General features: G+C 43.6%; 2 protein-coding genes across 2 annotated transcripts in view; both read right to left on the bottom strand.

Annotated features, from left to right (window-relative positions):
* Nucleotides 1-17,989, bottom strand: part of LOC149371902 (uncharacterized) — a 261,347-nt gene that overhangs the window by 94,242 nt on the left and 149,116 nt on the right. The window contains exon 3 of the mRNA XM_089566213.1: nt 784-1,064. The gene's annotated coding sequence lies outside the window, so the exon portion shown is untranslated. The remainder of the gene's footprint in view (nt 1-783; nt 1,065-17,989) is intronic.
* Nucleotides 14,030-15,652, bottom strand: LOC149371903 (uncharacterized). The gene has a single exon (XM_089566212.1). The coding sequence runs from the start codon at nt 15,626-15,628 to the stop codon at nt 14,030-14,032; it is 1,599 nt and encodes a 532-aa protein (XP_089422338.1). The 5' UTR covers nt 15,629-15,652.

Below are 17,989 nucleotides of genomic sequence, written 5' to 3'. Positions count from 1 at the left end.
GAACCTTTTTTGGTTTGGCGAATTTTGTCAACTTCTTTTGAGCCAGTCGTGTCTGAAATGAAAACTTTTCGCGCACCGCAAAGTCGGTTCCTTTAAGCTTGGGACCGTTCGCGATGACCTGCTGATTATCTTTAACGAACGCGACTTTGACACTCACTGGCCTGCATTTTCTGTATTGTATTTTCCAGTCTGGTGTGCCCGTTCTATTTACGATCGATTAATAGTAATGTCCAATTTATACTTGCATAGTTTAATCACCGTTGTTTCCGTACTTGACCATGTCTCAAAAATATTGTCTTCAATGCCAAAAAATAGCAAGTTGTTCCGTCGAAGGTGATTTTTTCACATCATTACCACGCTATTCAATTGTGCTAAGATGATCTAGATTTCGCTGGAAGCAGCACCAGGAGAATCAGCTTAATAGGGATCGTTCCTTAAGTCTGCAACGTCAACTTCAACGGCGCGAAGCCTAGAAGACAATTGCTTCAGCTCAATATCTACTGACGCTCTCCACTGCCTCAGCTCCTTCAGATCACTTCGAATTCCATCTTAGCCTGATTTAATCTTTTGCACAGTTTCCAGCAGAGTGGCGAATACTTCGTCAGAATTAGGTCCGAGGTTAGTTTCCACGTCCTCGGAAATAATTAGGAGTAGGTTACTCAAGCAAAGTGGCACATGGTTTCCACATGTTTCTAGGGCAAATATCTATTCTCAGGGGCACGACACCAAAAACAGGCAGCGATTCTTGCTTTTCAGGCAAGTGCAATGATCAAAGTAACAGACCTGGAACCGTAGGAACGGTGACCGCTCCATTGCGGATACGGCGTCGGGCCCAGAGGGGCGTCCTCGGGCAGCAGCTTATATTAAGTGTGGCCGGCGCCGATAGCAGTATCGCAGGTGGTGAGTGACCGCGGTTGCCAGCCGAAGAATTGAGTATCCCCCGGATCCGCCAGAAGGTATGGCCGTTGCGTCCAATCCACGGGTGGATCCACGATTTGCAGTGGGCAGGTGAAGACCGCGTCTGATGTCGACGAAGGCAGCGATGAGCCAAGGAGCAGAAAAGCCTGGAACAGTAGGAATGGTGAGCGCTCCATTTCCAATGCAGCGTCGTGCCCACTAATAATAGAAAAAAGCTAACGTGAAGAACTAGTGGATGCCTTGTCGGAAGTCAATGCACCTTAGACTATAATTATTTCGCATATAATTCACAATTATTTCATTCGAGTAACACTTAATTCATTTAATTCTCAATTTTAAAGTAATTTTGACACATTCAACCTATTCAATTCACGCTTCATTCATTTAATTCGGAACTGATTGATTCAATTCACACTTCTTTCACAACTAATTCACAATTGATTTGCACTAATTCACCTTTACTTCATTCGAATGTATCATTAAGTCACATCATATCCGCATTAATTCACCTTAGTTTATAGTTAATTCGCCTTAATTCACTGAAATGCACCTTAATTCATCTCCATTTACTATTGACGTTTCTATAATTTGTTCCTATTAATTAGATTTCTTTAACTCCAAAGCCCCCCACGTTTAATCTCGGTATTCTTTCGGGCATTCCAATTTCACGCTGCGCGTTGGCTCCGCCCACCTTTCCGGTCACGTCGGCCAATCACGTGATAGGTACTTTGGGGCGACATGCGGTACACTCCTATCGATCCAAACTTCGCGCCACTAAAAATTCGATTGGCACCAAATTTTTTAGCCCGGCATTCTCACACCACCTCCCCTTCAATTATAACCACATTTTAGACGATATCGGTTTATAGTTCCCCGCAACTGCTACCGACACGTTTTGCGGACACGAAATTGGCGACATAGCCAAGAAAGGATTTCGCATTAATAACACGTGCTGCTCGCAACAAACATACAATGATACACAGGATAGGCTCGTAGTGAGTGCTCCAACACTAAACGATGCCAAGACCTCTTGAAAACGGACAGAAAGCTGGCAATTCCTCCTTACCCAGTGATTGTCCCCATTATCCTGGGTGCAGTTATGCAGGTGCTTTTGCGGAGCTGTATTTCAAAAAGTGATTGCGAATGAAACTTGAATCAACTACGAAGCTTGCAGTTGCTGCCTACACTCTATATAATCTCGTATTTTTCTTCGCAAAAACAGTCCTGTGCAAGGCTAAGAAACCGTTACCGTTCGAGTAATTCTTTCCTTACACATTTATTTCGTCTTTTCGCGAAGCATAGTTGTTACGCCGCTTGGCATGAGGACGTTGCTTACAAACTGAGGAGAGACATTTCCTGTGCGTGCTTGAAAAACGAGCAAGGAAACTAAAGGCACCTGGAAGACATTGTCTATAACTGCGATAAAGGAGGCAGAACGAGGAGTCAGGAACCAGTGCCATTTGGTGCGATATGTAAGGGGGAATGTGACAAAACACGACATGCATTCGAAAATCGTTGCTTTCTGTTTAATAATCGCGAGTACTAGAAAAGCAATGTTAATAAATTATTTGCTACCATTCTCGCATAACGCTTAATAATTAAGAAAAGGTAAGTTTCAGCGGAGCAGTGCTAAATTTTTTCATGTAGGCAGAGTTCAATATGCCTCAATTTCCCCAAGGGTTTCAGGAAAATGAGACACCCTCCTAAAATTATTACATTACTCAGTCCTGACACTCCTGTTACCCCCTCCGCCCTCACTTTTTGGCTTTCTCTGAACTCGAGCCATTCCCCCCCCCCCCCCCCCCTGCCTTGTCCTTCCTTGGAAATGCCCCCCTTCCTTTCTCCTTTTAGTGCCAGCCTATTTTGTTTGCCTTGTTCTCATTTCCCTGTACCACGCTGACTAATCCTCCTATCTGAGTTTTACAGGTTCGCCTCCCCCCGCCGTCGCCGCCCCTTCAAAGCCTTTGTTCATTACACACCCCCGGGATATAAGTTTTTCCACTATTGCAGCTTAACGAATCAAGATTCACCTGCCTCCCCTTCCTGACATGCATCCCCTCCCACACCACTTTCCTTCCCCACCCCCGGGGCCTTCCTCCTCGGAGCGAAGGCCCTATTTAATCCCTGCCAATGATGAACGCTTTGCCCAGACGAAGACAAGTCCCCTTGTCGAAACGTTGGCTCAAGCAACCTGAGGTTTCCCCTCCCTTGTTCATTTTGTGATCGCCAAGGACCATCTACCGCACCCTCTCTCTACCATGGACTTCAGTCCTGAAATGAATGCACAAAAAGTTGGCTGTATTAACATCGACATAATATTTGCAATCCAATCTGCATAATAGGCACAACATTTTGACAGATTCCTGCTTGGTTTTTTTTGCCATCGCACGCCCCAGATTAAGCGCTGTTCAGCCGGGCTTTGATTGTTGCCCGTCTACGAGACGGTTTCTAATCTCCTGCCTGCTTAGCGACTTTTTCTGTTTTAGTTTTATCATTGTTCTTAGTGCTCTGTAGCTTTTTACCTGTTGAGCAGATTTAGAATTTGAATCAATTCGCAGTTTGTGAACGCGTACTTTTCGGCGTGACGGCCGGTCAGTGCCAACAGAGCGCGCTCCATTCTCAGGATGTGTTCTACTCCTGACCATTCTTTCTCGCCGCGAAGGTTGCCCCGCTTAGGATGCAAAAACCTCGGTTCAGCAGCTTTCCTTCGCATTCTCTCATTTTCTTTATTGCTCGGTTGTGGGTGTCTATAGAGCCTCTAAAACGAGTGACGCCAGTGGCTCTCCTTGGTGCTCTCGGTGACTGCGTACAGTGACAGGAACCAGTGCGTTCAGGGTACCCTAGGCAGAGTACCCTCCGTGTGTTGAGGGTACCCTAGGCAGCGAGAAAACAAGAACAAAACTTTGAGGCAAGCAATAACGTCATCACTTTCGCTCCTTCAGAACGCGGTGTCTGGTAGCATGAAATAGTGTTCCAGGAAAAAAAATATTTTTTACGAAAAAATTAGGAGACACTTTGGCGACTAAAGTGGTGCAAGGCGAAAGCCCGAGTACAGCATTCTGCCACGAATGTGGTTGTGAATGATGATTCAAGTGCTGCCAGCGAATGACGCGTCCATTGGCTGTCTGCATGTGTCACTGATGTGGGGTTAAGATGTTAAGCTTCGCCTCTAAGAGTGAAATGCGACAGCGTCTTGCAACGCTTCCAGGGAGTCCACAGAACGCCATCGCCCATTCGGCTCTACGCCTTGCTGGACAGTAAATTTATTTTTGAGGAAAGGAAATGTATCTCTCTCTCTCGCATATATGGGTGGACACCTGAACCTCACCGTAAGGGAAGGGAGGAAGGTGGCAGTGAACGAAGACGCCGTATTAGCTAGACGCGCCTTTGTTCATTCGAAACCATTCAGCTGGCATGGCGGAGTGACTAGCGTGCTCGTGTCGCACTCCGGAGACCCTGGTTCGATTCCCCAACTCAACCAATTTCGTACTCGGATTTATTGATTTATGTGGTCTGACTAGAAAGGTTAATTAGGCTATTTTATATTTAAATTATTGTAATTCTATGCATAGTGTTCTGTCATTCACCTGTCAAATGTTGGAACTGTCTAGGATGTTCTACACATTGTATATGAAACGAGAAACGTCGAAACGAGCAACGTAGAACTTGGCGGGGAAGTGGGTGGTGGTGGTGGTTTCGGCCGCTTATCTGTTCTTTCGGCAGCGGTTGTTGCTGCGACGCGCGTCTTTCTTTTCCTCTTCCTTCTGTTACTTGATTCTTCTCTATCTTAATTAGGCTAATTGATTAATTATGCAACTAACTAAACTCAGTCTCACTTAGTTGGAGCATCACTCTACGATCCCTTTAATTGGTTGCATGATTACTACCCAAAGTACAATTGGCCCCATTTGAAATTCGCGCACTGTGACGTCACGAGCATTTTGACCAATTGAAAAGCGTGACATTTCTGTCGACAACTCTTGCTTACAACGATGAGGCATTAAAGGCTTCCGCCTTAATAACGTGAGCTGCAAACATTCTTAATCTATGCAGGACATAAGAACACTAGCCAGTTTTAATACTAAAAACTTAAACTACCCTTGGACGCATGGACGGTATAGGTGCATCAGTGTCTATTAAAAAAAAAAAAAGCTTCCAATTGTGTTTTTTTTTATGATTGAAAAACCTAATCTCCTCATCCCTAAATGAAGTTTTAGCGAACATGTCATGGGTTATGCCAGCTAAATTTCTCAATTTATTTGCGCCCTAAAAAGTTGCGCGGCGACAAGTACCAAATGGCGCAGTTACATATAATGCTCCCTACTTACTCAGTAATCCACGCGCACGTTTTAAACGAGTGCATTAACAAAGACTCTACTTTTACTGACCGCCTTAACTTCATGTATCCAGACAAACTCTGATCTGGCGCCTAAGAGCAATTTGAAACTGTTGTCAGCATAATTCGCGTTCCATGAAGAACTTCTCTGTCTCAACTGTTTTCAAGTTGCAATGTTCTGCATGTCATACTTCTGTTGCTCTCGACTAGTCTATATTTTTGTTTTAAGATTTAAAACGTCAAATATAGTGCTCAGAATATATCTACATGCGCACAAAAGTGCTTTGGATGGGGCTGGTCTTTTTATTCGTAGCAATAATTATACAAGGGACCTTCTCCGGAAGCGAAGTTGTTGTTTCCGCTAAACTAATTAAATACCGAGAAGGCACTTCGCCTATGTAGATAAGGAACAGTCTGAACTGAGACCTATTACAAGTTGCTTCTTAAGCTTTGTCCATTTCGGACACACAACTCCACGCATAGGCTACTTCTGACCAACCAGTCTCCCCGTTTCTTCTACTTCGATGTTGAGGCTTTATTTAACACCTGCCATGGATCAGTGCACTTGCCGAGTCAAATACGAATGAATTTGTTGAATCTTTAGCTAGCGGACCTTACTGCCCCTTGTTATTTGTTTGGGTTGTCTTATCTCTTTCTTACACTTCCATGTTCTCCATTACCGCGCAGCAGATATGTTCGAGAAACGAAGTCTGTCTAAAATAAATATACCGGTTTCATTCTTAGTCACTATTCTCTAACATTTATATTGTTGCTTTGCGGTGCTATATTGTCTGCGAAAAATTTATAAGGAGAGGAATAGGACCTACGTCACCTTCGAGGCGAGCTCGATATGACATTAAACGGGGTGGCTTGTATCGAATTATTGACTTACAACAGGCAATCTTTATCTAGACTGGTGAACTGTCAGTCATAATTGTGTTTTGTTTTCATTTTCGAGAAGAACGAAAGCACAGAAATGGGAAAAATGAATTCTCCTTCGAAAACGACTGAGTTTAGGAAAGCCTGATGAATAAATACTGAAATAATAAAGAACGAATGAAATTCGTTGTCGGTCCTTCTTGGGCCGGCTCCATTTAGCTTATTGATGCCTGGCGCTTCTTGGTTATGTCGCATGGCTCTGCGCACTTGAATGGGCATCGGCCGTTCCCAACAGACATGAATTTTTCAGAAGCCCTTTTCAAAGCATTCGTGGAGGCGCAATAAAGCGAAGCCACTCATATTGCCGGAACACTCCTTGCGCCTGTCACGCGTTCCCGGGTCCTATACCGAATATAGACAGACTAGACAGGTGTCAGGGGCGCTTTCAAGGATCGGATTTTGAGTGCATGTGATCAGATATTTCGACGTATTCACTGCTCTATTTCGGAAAGTCATAAATATTCCCTGCTTTCGCCAAAAATGAACACTTCTAGAGCATTAGGTTTTACTCTTATAGAACTTCCCCTAGTGGTTTGCTGCTCGCAATATAGAGCATTTGAGCTTCGACGTTATCTAGAACTATATAATTGACTTTCCGAGTTTTACAATGCCTGCAATATTTATACACCTCATTTTTCCTTATTTCCCACTTTACGAACACCGTGCGATGATACAGGCCAGGCTAGTACTACATAAATATGCTGATAAAAATGCTCGTTCGCGCAGGGTGTTGGTAAGCAGAGAGCCGCACGAGCCAGTGCTTTCGCTTCTGCTCATTTTAAAAACGCGGTAGAATGTCTCTGTGGCGCCTATTATTTGACCTCGAAATAAGGCTGGCTCTCTAATTATAGTCCTGGCCACCTATATCTCCTATCTCCCTCCTCGTAGAGCAGGAATAATAATGCGAGACCACTGCACGTTGTTAGTTTTGCGAACTCCTGTTAGGTAAAATGATTCCCGGATTTCAAAGAAGGTAAAAAAGGTTTTGTCTGGTACGCGAAATTTTTTCCATACGTATGTAAGCGCCTCTCACTGTTGCGCGTTGTGTGCGATTTTTTGTTCTATTCTCAGATTGTTCAGATCAATTGGCTGATATCCACTAATATCTCAATATAGAGAAACTGCGAGTTCAGCTCCCTGATTGTGCGCTTCTTTTGTCGTCCTTGTCCCTGGGCTGCTTGATGAATTCAAAACCGGATCACCCGAGAATGCACTTTAGTTCATTTGTAAAAATTACCTGGTGATTCAATTTTTATTAACTCCCTCAAGAGCTTTTCCCAATCCAACAGTTCTCCATCCAACAAATTAACTTATTTTTGGAATAAAGCTAGCTATCATGCATTCACTCAAACAGGGCCATGCATAAGAATTTCTCTCGCCTCAACAAACTCTCGAGGCAGCTGATTGCTGTGCGCGTACAAAATCCGGCAAACAGTAAAGATGCGGCTGCACCTTGCGCACGAAGTACAGTACTCTGCCATGTGTCCGTTACTGCTTTGCCCCACCTTGCGACAAAGTTCGGCCACACGCTCATTTTATGCATCTGCCACTACGGCCGATGTAGCATTCTTCGCATAGTAACGGCAACACATACGCTAAGCCTTGTTTGCAGTCCACAAACTTTTTTTAGTGTCATATTTTCTAACACTTATAGGTACACAAAGGACAAAAGAACACATAGCACAGGAGAGATGCGAGTCTTAACTGCCCTTTTTTGGAATGAAGCGTCAGCAAATATGATTTCGAATTGCTTCTCACTAGGCCGAGTCTCGGCCTTGTTTTTTTGATCGGTTATCGCGCATCTAGTGTTGTCAAAAATTCTCACAAAGAGCAAGCACGTCTGAACGTAATCTCGTGTTGCTGCATCCCTGCGAAGCCGTGATATATTATATTTTCATATTTCCGAGGCTGACAAAGTAAGCACATTTTAAGTAGCCTTTTCATTTCGTAGGAGTCTCTTGGAAACACCTCAGTCACTCTATAAAGGGTATTGCGGACCAGATGTTTTCTAATTAAGCATTTGGCCGCCGCGGTGGCTCAGTGGTTATGGTGCTCGGCTGCTGACCCGAAAGACGCGGGTTCGATCCCGGCAGCGGCGGTTGAATTTCTTTGGAGGAGAAATTCTAGAGGCCCGTGTACTGTGCGATGTCAGTGCACGTTAAAGAACCCCGGGTGGTCGAAATTTCCGGAGCCCTCCACTACGGCGTCTCTAATAGCCTTAGTCGCTTTGGGACGTTAAACCCCATAAACCAAACCAAGCCTAATTAAGCATTTGATCTGCTATCTATTCCAGGAAATCACTGCTAAAACTCGCCCTTTTTCTTTTTTTTTTCTCAACGAGAAATCCGAGAGATAACTTCCATTTCTCAGTGACATGAATGTCTAAGAGCGCACGAAACGCGAAATACCATATTGTGCTCAAAATATGACCCTTGGGCGGGACGGCCCATGTTCGAGCCTCGTTTCACTAAACGACTTGGGCGGAGAACAGGACGCCTCGGAGCTTTTTTGCTATGCCCTGCCCGTGGCTTTCTCGCGAGAACAATATGAAGCATCGAGGGTGCAAAATGGGAACAGCTATCACCGTGCGCAGCCATTAAAGCTCAGGGAAAGTGCACCATCGCCTTCGATTACTTCGTTGACGCTTTTGCGGCAGAGGAATGTACTTCACGTAATGTCACTGTGCTCGCAAAATTACTTTTTACAACGTCGCTAATTCCGGAGTGCATGTGCTCTTTTTTGCTCCGCATATTTAGAAAGCAGAGATTTGTTCTGTCATCGATCTAAAGGCAGTGGGAGTTTCTTTTTAGTACTTTTGCTTATTTTCGAAAAATAAATGATGTGCCCTCTATTGGCATTTGCAACAGTGCTCATTACTGCATAGTTTAACGAGTTTTACAACACATTTTTATGTGTAGGAGATCATGAATATTTTTTCTTTCGTTTACAATGTAGGCGTTTGCATTAATATTTTTGAAAAAAAAAAAAAAACTTTGGAATGAACGAATTCTGCTCCTGTATCGGAAATACGGCAACGTATGTTACTTTCAATTTTTTGCTCGAGGAAACGAACGCTCTTCTCTCACTAAAACTTTAACCGAAGGTTCTGAAGTTGTATTTCGCAGCGGCCATGATAAATAGTTGGTTTTCCGACATCTCTGCAATTGTGGCGCAGCCGCGGCGAAGGAGTGCGAGAAGATGAAGAACCAGCAGTACGAACATGTGTGATTTGAAATGAGGCTATGGTGGGGTCGATGGTTTGGCGTTAGCCTTCACACTGTTCTGAAAGAGGCAAGTGAGAGCATTTTTGTCGTTCTCTCTACTCCTGGCGAGCGTATTATTGAAGATGATAACGTGAAGTGCCTAAAATAATAAAGATTCGAACTAATAACATACAAAGACACTTTCGCGAACACTTCCGATTAAGCGGAAGGTACCCACTGCCTTTCTAGGTATCTTGCACATTATATAGATACCCACCACTAGAAGCATACAAAAAAAGAACTACACTGAGCGTTGCGTTGTTTTCTATGCGTCCTTCCTGATGTCAACGATTCGACTTACGATACTCAGAATAGAACCTCGAATCGAATGCCGAGGGCCTTGGCTCAATAATAGAGGAAGCAAATATTGTGCGTCACTAAAAGCTAATGGCTGCACGGAGATATAGTAGCCTGTATACAGGGAAGCCGTATGGATTTCCTGACCTTTCGCTCACTGTTCGCCGTAATGATCACTATGTAGAGGCGTTCACGTGTTATTTCTGGCGCTTTCGACAAAGTCAGCCCCCACGTTCAGCAACAACACTAAGGCTGCAGGACGAAAGTGTAATACGGTAGTATATAAAAAAGGTATTAATCAATCAGGTGCAAATAAAAACAGCTTTTGTTGGGTCCCAAAACGGTAAATGCAAGAAGGAAACGTGCTTAAGACAAGTGGGCCGCTGAGGCAGTAAGGCTACATGAACTTGGACAAGAGGTCGCCAGTTTGGAGGCAACTCTGTGAAATGACAATATACATTCGCTTGCCTTCATGAATAGATTTTTTTTAGTAGCTTCTGTAAAATTAGGCAGGTTTTAAACTACAACATGTAGTAAATGTCTTGGATAATATTTCGATAAGTTTTAGAGGTAAATGTCGGCAATCGAGCGATCAACAACTAAAGTAAACACCGAGGAGGACCTTATGACCGATAAAAAAGCGACTGTTTTGATGAAAAGAAACGGCGGGGTATTTATGCATTCATTTGTTCAGTATACCTTACAGGCTGTAAAGAAGCATCATTGAGGTAAGAGGGCCATGTGAACAGCAAAAAAGCCCTGTCTCAAAGTGGAGCGCCGGGTGACAGCGCTGGTATGGAGTTCCCCAAGTTAAAGCGGCCTTTCTACTTATGTTCACGCCTGGAGAAGAACTACTTCCAAAGCATTTAGGGAAGATATATCAAAGGAATCTCTAAATATATTAAGCAAACATTCCAATAAAGGGCACGTAAGGCTCAGCATGCCATGAAGTGGGAGTGCCACTCCGGTTTTATGTATGTTTGGTAATATACTTCTCTGAGGACACGCCTGAGGATCTTGTGGGTAAGTGCCCGCATTCATGACTTATAGTGTACAACGAACAACCTAAGTTCTCGTGATGCTAAGAACGAGAAGGAAGACGCTCAAATATTGGAATGGAGCACGCTCGTGGAGATGAAAAACAGCAACACAAATCAGCATTTCTGAGTTTATTTTTATTTTATTTCGTGTACCCTCAGGGCCAGAGGCATTATAGAGGGGAGTGGTTACAAAAATTTAAGAAAAAAAAAATGTACAGTGCAGCAAACTAATTAGTAATACAAAAATGATTGCTCCTAGTTATACATTATTAGCTGTTGGGTTCTTGGTGTGCTGGTTAATAGTATATAATACACAAAATACACAAAATACAGCGCAGCAATACAGTGAAAAACAAACAAACAAAACGCTCGTACAAAAAACAACAATAATATAGAATTAAAAAAAAAGATGATGCTCCTACTTATACGAAGTTTTCTAATGCTGTTTTGAAGCGTTGGTTGTCAGTAATGGTAGCAGTAGATGCAGGAAGGTGATTCCACTCAGCAGCTGTGCGCGGAAGAAATGACTGAAACATGGCATTGGTTTTGCAAAATGGAATTCCGACTTTGTTATTGTGATCTAGCCTTGATGAAATGTATTGGGGAGGGGAGATCAGTTCGTGGCGAAGTGAAGGATGATAAAATATCTTGTGAAAAAGTGAGAGTCTAAGGGCTTTACGGCGAGATGCTAAAGATGGCAGGCTGAGATTTAATTTCATTGCAGAGATGCTGGCAGTTCGGTTATAATTACATACAATAAAACGAGCAGAATTATTCTGGACCATTTCTAATGAGTGAATTAGGTTTTGCTGAAAGGGATCCCACACTGCTGCAGCATACTCTAGCTTTGAGCGGACCAGTGTCTTATATAGAAGTAGTTTTAGGGAAGAAGGTGCCTTAGAGAAATTACGTTTTAGATATCCCAGCATGCGATTAGCATTATTAATTACGTAAGAAGTGTGAATGGACCAAGTGAGGTTGCTAGTAATATGGATACCAAGATATTTGTAAGAAGAAACAGGATCTAGAGGGCCATTATTAAGGTGATAGGAAGGTAGCTGGCCGGATGTTCTTGATACACGCAGAAATTTACATTTTTTGATGTTTAATTCCATTGACCATGATTGGCACCAAATACAGATAGCGTTAAGGTCTGATTGAAGAGAAGATATGTCATCGTCGCAAATTATTTCCCTGTAGATGACGCAATCATCTGCGAATAAATGAATGTTAGAGGAAACACAAGAGGGTAGATCATTAATGTAAATTAAGAAAAGTAGAGGACCAAGTACCGACCCTTGAGGTACGCCGGACTGTACTTTACTTGGCTGCGAGGTTGAGTCATTAGCAGAAACAAATTGCGAACGGTTAAAAAGAAAGCATTCGATCCAAGCAAGCAGTTTGGGATCAATGTTAAGTTGATGTAACTTAAACATTAGAAGGTTATGGCATACTTTATCAAATGCTTTCGAGAAATCTAAAAATATACAGTCGGCAAGTGAACAGCGGTCAAGGATGACGTTTAGCTGATGCGTGAATGATACTAGTTGTGTTTCACATGAATAAGTCTTGCGGAAGCCATGTTGCGATGGTGAGAAAAATGAATTAGATTCGAGAAAGCTAGCTAGATTTGAGGCAAGGACATGTTCTAGAATTTTACATGGGATGCAAGTGAGCGAGATAGGCCGGTAGTTAAAAGGACAATGCTTGTCACCTGATTTATGGAGTGGGATCACCTTCCCTACCTTCCATTCAGCCGGCAAAGAACTTTTTTCGAGCGACTGCTGGAATATCTTTGTTAGAAAAATGGAAGAATAACAGCTCGTGTTTTTCAAAAATTTCGCGTTGATTAAATCGTGCCCAGGAGCGGAAGATGGTTTTAGAGATGAAATTATTGATTCGATGCCTTCTGCTTCAATGGTTATGGGAAACATTGCTGGATAAACATTGTTGTGCGTAGATTGGGGCGTAATATTGGTAGTTGAAGAAAAGTTGCGCAGGAAAACTTCGTTAAGTACAGACGCACATTCGTTAGCTGGAATAACATTGGAAGAGCTGTCAATCAAGGTTATCATGTCATCCGCTTTGGGGTTAATCACACGCCAGAATTTTTTTATGTCGGTTTTAAGCATTGATGGCAGGGTATTATGAAGAAAGTTATTCTTTGCTTGTTTAAGCGCGGTTAAATACTCATGGGCTGCCAGTTTGTATTTAGTCCACCGTGTTATGCTAACAGAACCTTTCGCAGATTTGTAGAGACGCTTTTTTTTATTAGACAAGCGCTTGAGACAGGTGCTGTACCATGGAGCGTTATGGTTACAGACAAGGGTGCGAAGTGGGATGTATTTGTTTGTTAATTCAGCAATTTTGGAAGAAAACATATTCCAGTTAGACTGAACACTACGGCAGTCAAAGTCTTGTAGAAAGACGTCAAGGAAGACTGATAATTCAGTATTAATGGCTTCAAAATTAGCTTTTGCATAATTTCGAAACGGTTTGAATTTTTTAACGGTTTTTGGTCGCAAGATATTCAAGTTGAATGAAAGGGCCGAATGGTCGCTCAAGCCGGGTAAGTACGTGATGTCGGAAACAAGATCAGGTTGCGCTGTTAATACAAGGTCCAGTGTGTTTGCGACAGATTCCATAATTCTTGTAGGCTGCGTAACAAGTTGTGAAAACGAAAAAACAGAGCACATTTCTAAGAACTCATTGGCTAATGAAGAAAAAGGCTGTAAGGTTGGAGATCCAGTGTTCCATACTATATTTGGTAGGTTAAAATCGCCAAGCAGAAATAAAGGTAACGTGGGATAACGGCATGTAACGATGTTAATGATATCATGTACCTCATTTACGAAGTTTGATGAATGGTTTGGGGGGCGGTAACAAACACCAATGATTATCTTCTGGTGGTTTAGTTCAACGATGGCCCAAACCATTTCTAAGTCAGTAGATACATGAATACACTGGGATGCAAGATCTTTCGAAATGGCTAAGAGCACGCCGCCTCCCTGTCGCATTGTTCGGTCACAACGATAGAGTGAAAAACGATGAGCGGTCTGAAAAAGTTCGTGATCTTGAACCTGTGAATGCAGCCACGTTTCTGTAAGCACTAAAATATCGGTATTGCAAGTATCTAAGACAGAAGTTAAGGAAGCGCGTTTATTCATGATGCTACGAATATTAGTAAAAAAAACTGATACGTGGGACGCGTCTTGTCCACTTCCCCTCGCGCTTTCCTAACTTGGGACGTGTTGACAATCAACATGCTCGCCGCTATCTCGTGGTTCGTACGCGGCATTTTCGCTGATGCTGTCTGTTGCCGGGTCATAGACGAACTGTTTTTTATTCATGACTAGTTTAGTGTATCTTAACTGGAAAGTACATGGTTGGGGCTGGCTTTTAGCGTACTCAATTAGTTTTTTTCGGGCATGGCGTGTGGCGGGCGAAAAATCTTCGGAAATAGAGACATCATTTTCTTTTAGCTTTGCTCGCACGGAAAGTACTTTGTCTTTTGTTTTCGTGCTGGCGAACTTGACAACAATTGGGCGACACTTATCGGGCGTGTAGCGACCTATGCGATGGGCGCGTTCTATTGCTGTGTCGGGTAGGCTGTCGATTGCTTCGGCTAGTGCTGCCCTTACGTTCGACTCTGACTGTTCCCATGATTCGCGAGAATCAGGGATTCCATGAAAAATTAAATTATTGCGTCGAGATCTATCCTCAAGTTCGTCAACACGCAGTTTTAAAGAGTCGAGCCGATTTGTCTGGACTTGTGCTGACACTTGAATTCCAGCAATGTCATCATCGAGACGGTCTAATACCTTTGTTTTTTCTTCAAGATTGTCTAACCTCGTCTGGATTGCCTCAATTTTGGTCTCGATGTTCTTTTGACCAACCTTAATTGCCTTAACGTCGCTAACCAACTCGGCCTGGCCCTTAGCGGATTCTACAGATCGTGCCTGGAGGTCCTTTAATAGCCGAAAAAGAACTTCCATCTGCTCCGAAGGATTGGCGGGCAAATGTTGCAGTTCAAGTAATGCTTCAGTATTACGCGTGGTGGGCCCCGGATTAGTCTCTACATCACCGGAGCGCAGTATGAGCATCGCCATTGAGAAACAATCGCAGACAATTTCACAAAGCACTTGTTGGCACGGAAGCAATAGCAAGAACGGGTCGTCACTTTTCTTAGCATAAAGCGAAACGTTTTTACACACCTGCGAAGGGTAAAGATGCGCTGCATGAGCCATGGTGTTCCAAATGCTGCTTCCGTGCCAACTAAACGGACTGTCGCTCAGACAGCCGCTTAAATTGCCACTGCGATGTGACGTCAGAGTCGACGATGAAGGTACGTAGAAAGCCGGGCGCATTAACTGTAGTGGATCCAGGTGAAGATAGTTGAAGGGCTGCTGGTAGAATGCGTCATCGCTTAATTGTAGCAGCGGTGTGGAAATGTCATCCGCCGAGTATGCCGGGGGCGGACACAGCAGTACCAAGAACGAGAAGATCGTCTGCGAAGGGTAAAGATGCGCTGCATGAGCCATGGTGTTCCAAATGCTGCTTCCGTGCCAACTAAACGGACTGTCGCTCAGACAGCCGCTTAAATTGCCACTGCGATGTGACGTCAGAGTCGACGATGAAGGTACGTAGAAAGCCGGGCGCATTAACTGTAGTGGATCCAGGTGAAGATAGTTGAAGGGCTGCTGGTAGAATGCGTCATCGCTTAATTGTAGCAGCGGTGTGGAAATGTCATCCGCCGAGTATGCCGGGGGCGGACACAGCAGTACCGAGAACGAGAAGATCGTCTGCGAAGGGTAAAGATGCGCTGCATGAGCCATGGTGTTCCAAATGCTGCTTCCGTGCCAACTCAATGAAGGTTGGGTTGAATGAAGGTTGGTTGGTTGGTTGGTTTATGGGGTTTAACGTCCCAAAGCGACTAAGGCTATGAGAGATGCCGTAGTGGAGGGCTCCGAAAATTTAGACCACCTGGGGTTCTTTAACGTGCACTGACATCGCACAGTACACGGGCCTCTAGAATTTATCCTCCAAAGAAGTTGAATGAAGGTACTAGCATCTTATGTGACTAGCATAGTAATAGACTGAGTGCAAAAGGTTAGTCAAAACGCAAAAGGTGTAAAAACACGAAAAAGCAGAGAGAGAACAGCGTAACAGGGATGACATATCAAAAGCCTAGCAGCCAAATAAGCGGAAAAAAGTCGCCTCACTTGGCAGCCCGTCTCATCTACGGCGTACCAATTACCGGTCATCCTCATTGCAAGCTGTGGAAGAAAGGACACAGCTTCGTTTCTTCTTGAGCGAGTTCAGCCTTTCTTTAATGGAATTTTTTGACAAAGGGCGGGGTTCCTCACTGTTGAGGGCTTTTATAAGTCCGGGGGTTAATGGTGACGTCCATGGAAATGCAACCGAGCGTGCTACTCTCCGGCGCTCGTCAAAAGGAGCGCGTTCTCTTTCGCTCACAGTTAAACGCACTCTGATCCGTTTTTTTGTTCCCTTTCTTCAAGCCTTCGAATGAAGTAGTCTGGCAGGGTTTACCAGACGACGCAGGCTTATTAGGTTACAAGCAGAAAAAATGGTGCACTTCGCTGCACGGCCTGGTTCTCCTGCCAAGGCAGCGTTCTCTGAGCCTTAAATTTATGTTTGGAATGAGAACCCGAAAAAGCCTTCATGCTGTTTCTTTTTTCTGTGTAACTCGAGCTGCGTAGGATTTTGTTGTGAAACCTAAGGTACGCTTGTTCGCCGAAGCTGTAATATGGACCAAAAATTCCTTTCTTCCAGGTCAGTAAAGATGGTTTAACACTTCTAGATTTTTACGCACAAGCTCCTTTCAGCGCCGAAGTATTCCTTCTTTTGCGGAAATGAATGACTCATTTCAAAGCATCAGCTCGCATTTATTTATTTTTTAAGTGAAGTATTTTCGTGTGTAGTCTGCACGGATCCAGTTAAAAATGGAATATTGAAGATGCAAATCAGTTATTTTGCTCTGCTGAGTGTTACGAAATGGTGATGCGCTCAAACAGATAGTCACGAGCGCTTAATCTAGAGCGAATGCAATTCTCTCGTAGTCGCGAACAGCTCTGGAAGCGACCATACTTTCGGTCTCTATCTGTAGAACAGATTCATTGCTTGAACGCTGAGCTGGCATTCGCTATTGGCCAAGCTATTGTGCGCCGCGACTAGGCACCACCACCCACTCATTACGGTGGGTTTTAAGGCGCAGTGAACAGAACCCCAAAGTTGTTCGCTACAAAATAAACTACATAATCACCAATGGCCCTCTGTTGAAGTTACTAACTTCAGCCGGTTTGACAGTTATACGTGAACATCATCATTTTGGTACTGCCGCTACTACCGTTTGCCGGACTACTGTTTGCATATTATATCCTTTATATGATACATCGAGTGAACTCAATTTGAGTTCGTTGTATTATACTGATATTCTGGGGATTAGTACAGAGGTTCATAGTTCATGGAAGCTAAGAGGCCCGCTGGTTTTTTACCTGTTTCTCAGAAAGGCAGTCACTATTGCTAGTACTACGACGACGACGCAGAGTTGAAATATTGGTAGAAAATAAGATATTCGAAGCCCTTGTTTAGCAAAATGGCTTCCATGCTGTAAACTACCTCATGCTGATGTAGCGTGAGAAATTAGAACAGAAAAAAAGCATGCGTTGGCAATTGTCCCGGACACCGTTTCCTCAGCTGAACGAATATGGGACATTAATAGTCAAGTCAGTCGCAGCGAAATCCAAGAGGCGAGGATAGTTGACAATAGCGTTCTGTCCCCGATGACGTTTCAGCTTTACTATTTTTCGTTTCATGTATTTATTTCGCTTCTTAGGTGGGCTTGAAAAAAGGGAAAAAGAACACAAGAATGTCTTCACCTAGGTGCTAGAGAAGAGATTCGCACAGCAGAACGCAGATGAACGTGAGAATGACGGAAATAATTGAGGGAAATTCCCATGCCTCTAGTTCTAGCACTTCTTTTTTCATTGATGTACACTTATTCGCGGTTGTACCGTGCCATTTTAAGTGGTTCAGTGGATGACGCCAGTAAATAATAGTCGACCGTCCTGAATTTTTGACATGCAATTCTCAAGCTATTCCAATTGTAAAGCAGAAATGAAATGCTCTTATTTGGCGAACTTTTTTCCGTTTCCAGCCTAATGTTTTGCCTCTGA

The sequence above is a fragment of the Amblyomma mixtum genome, chromosome 1 (genome assembly GCF_055824585.1).
Source record: "Amblyomma mixtum isolate Tamu chromosome 1, ASM5582458v1, whole genome shotgun sequence".
Taxonomy (NCBI): domain Eukaryota; kingdom Metazoa; phylum Arthropoda; class Arachnida; order Ixodida; family Ixodidae; genus Amblyomma; species Amblyomma mixtum.
Note: the sequence above shows the minus strand (reverse complement) of the source record. Positions and strands in the feature narration are given on the sequence as shown.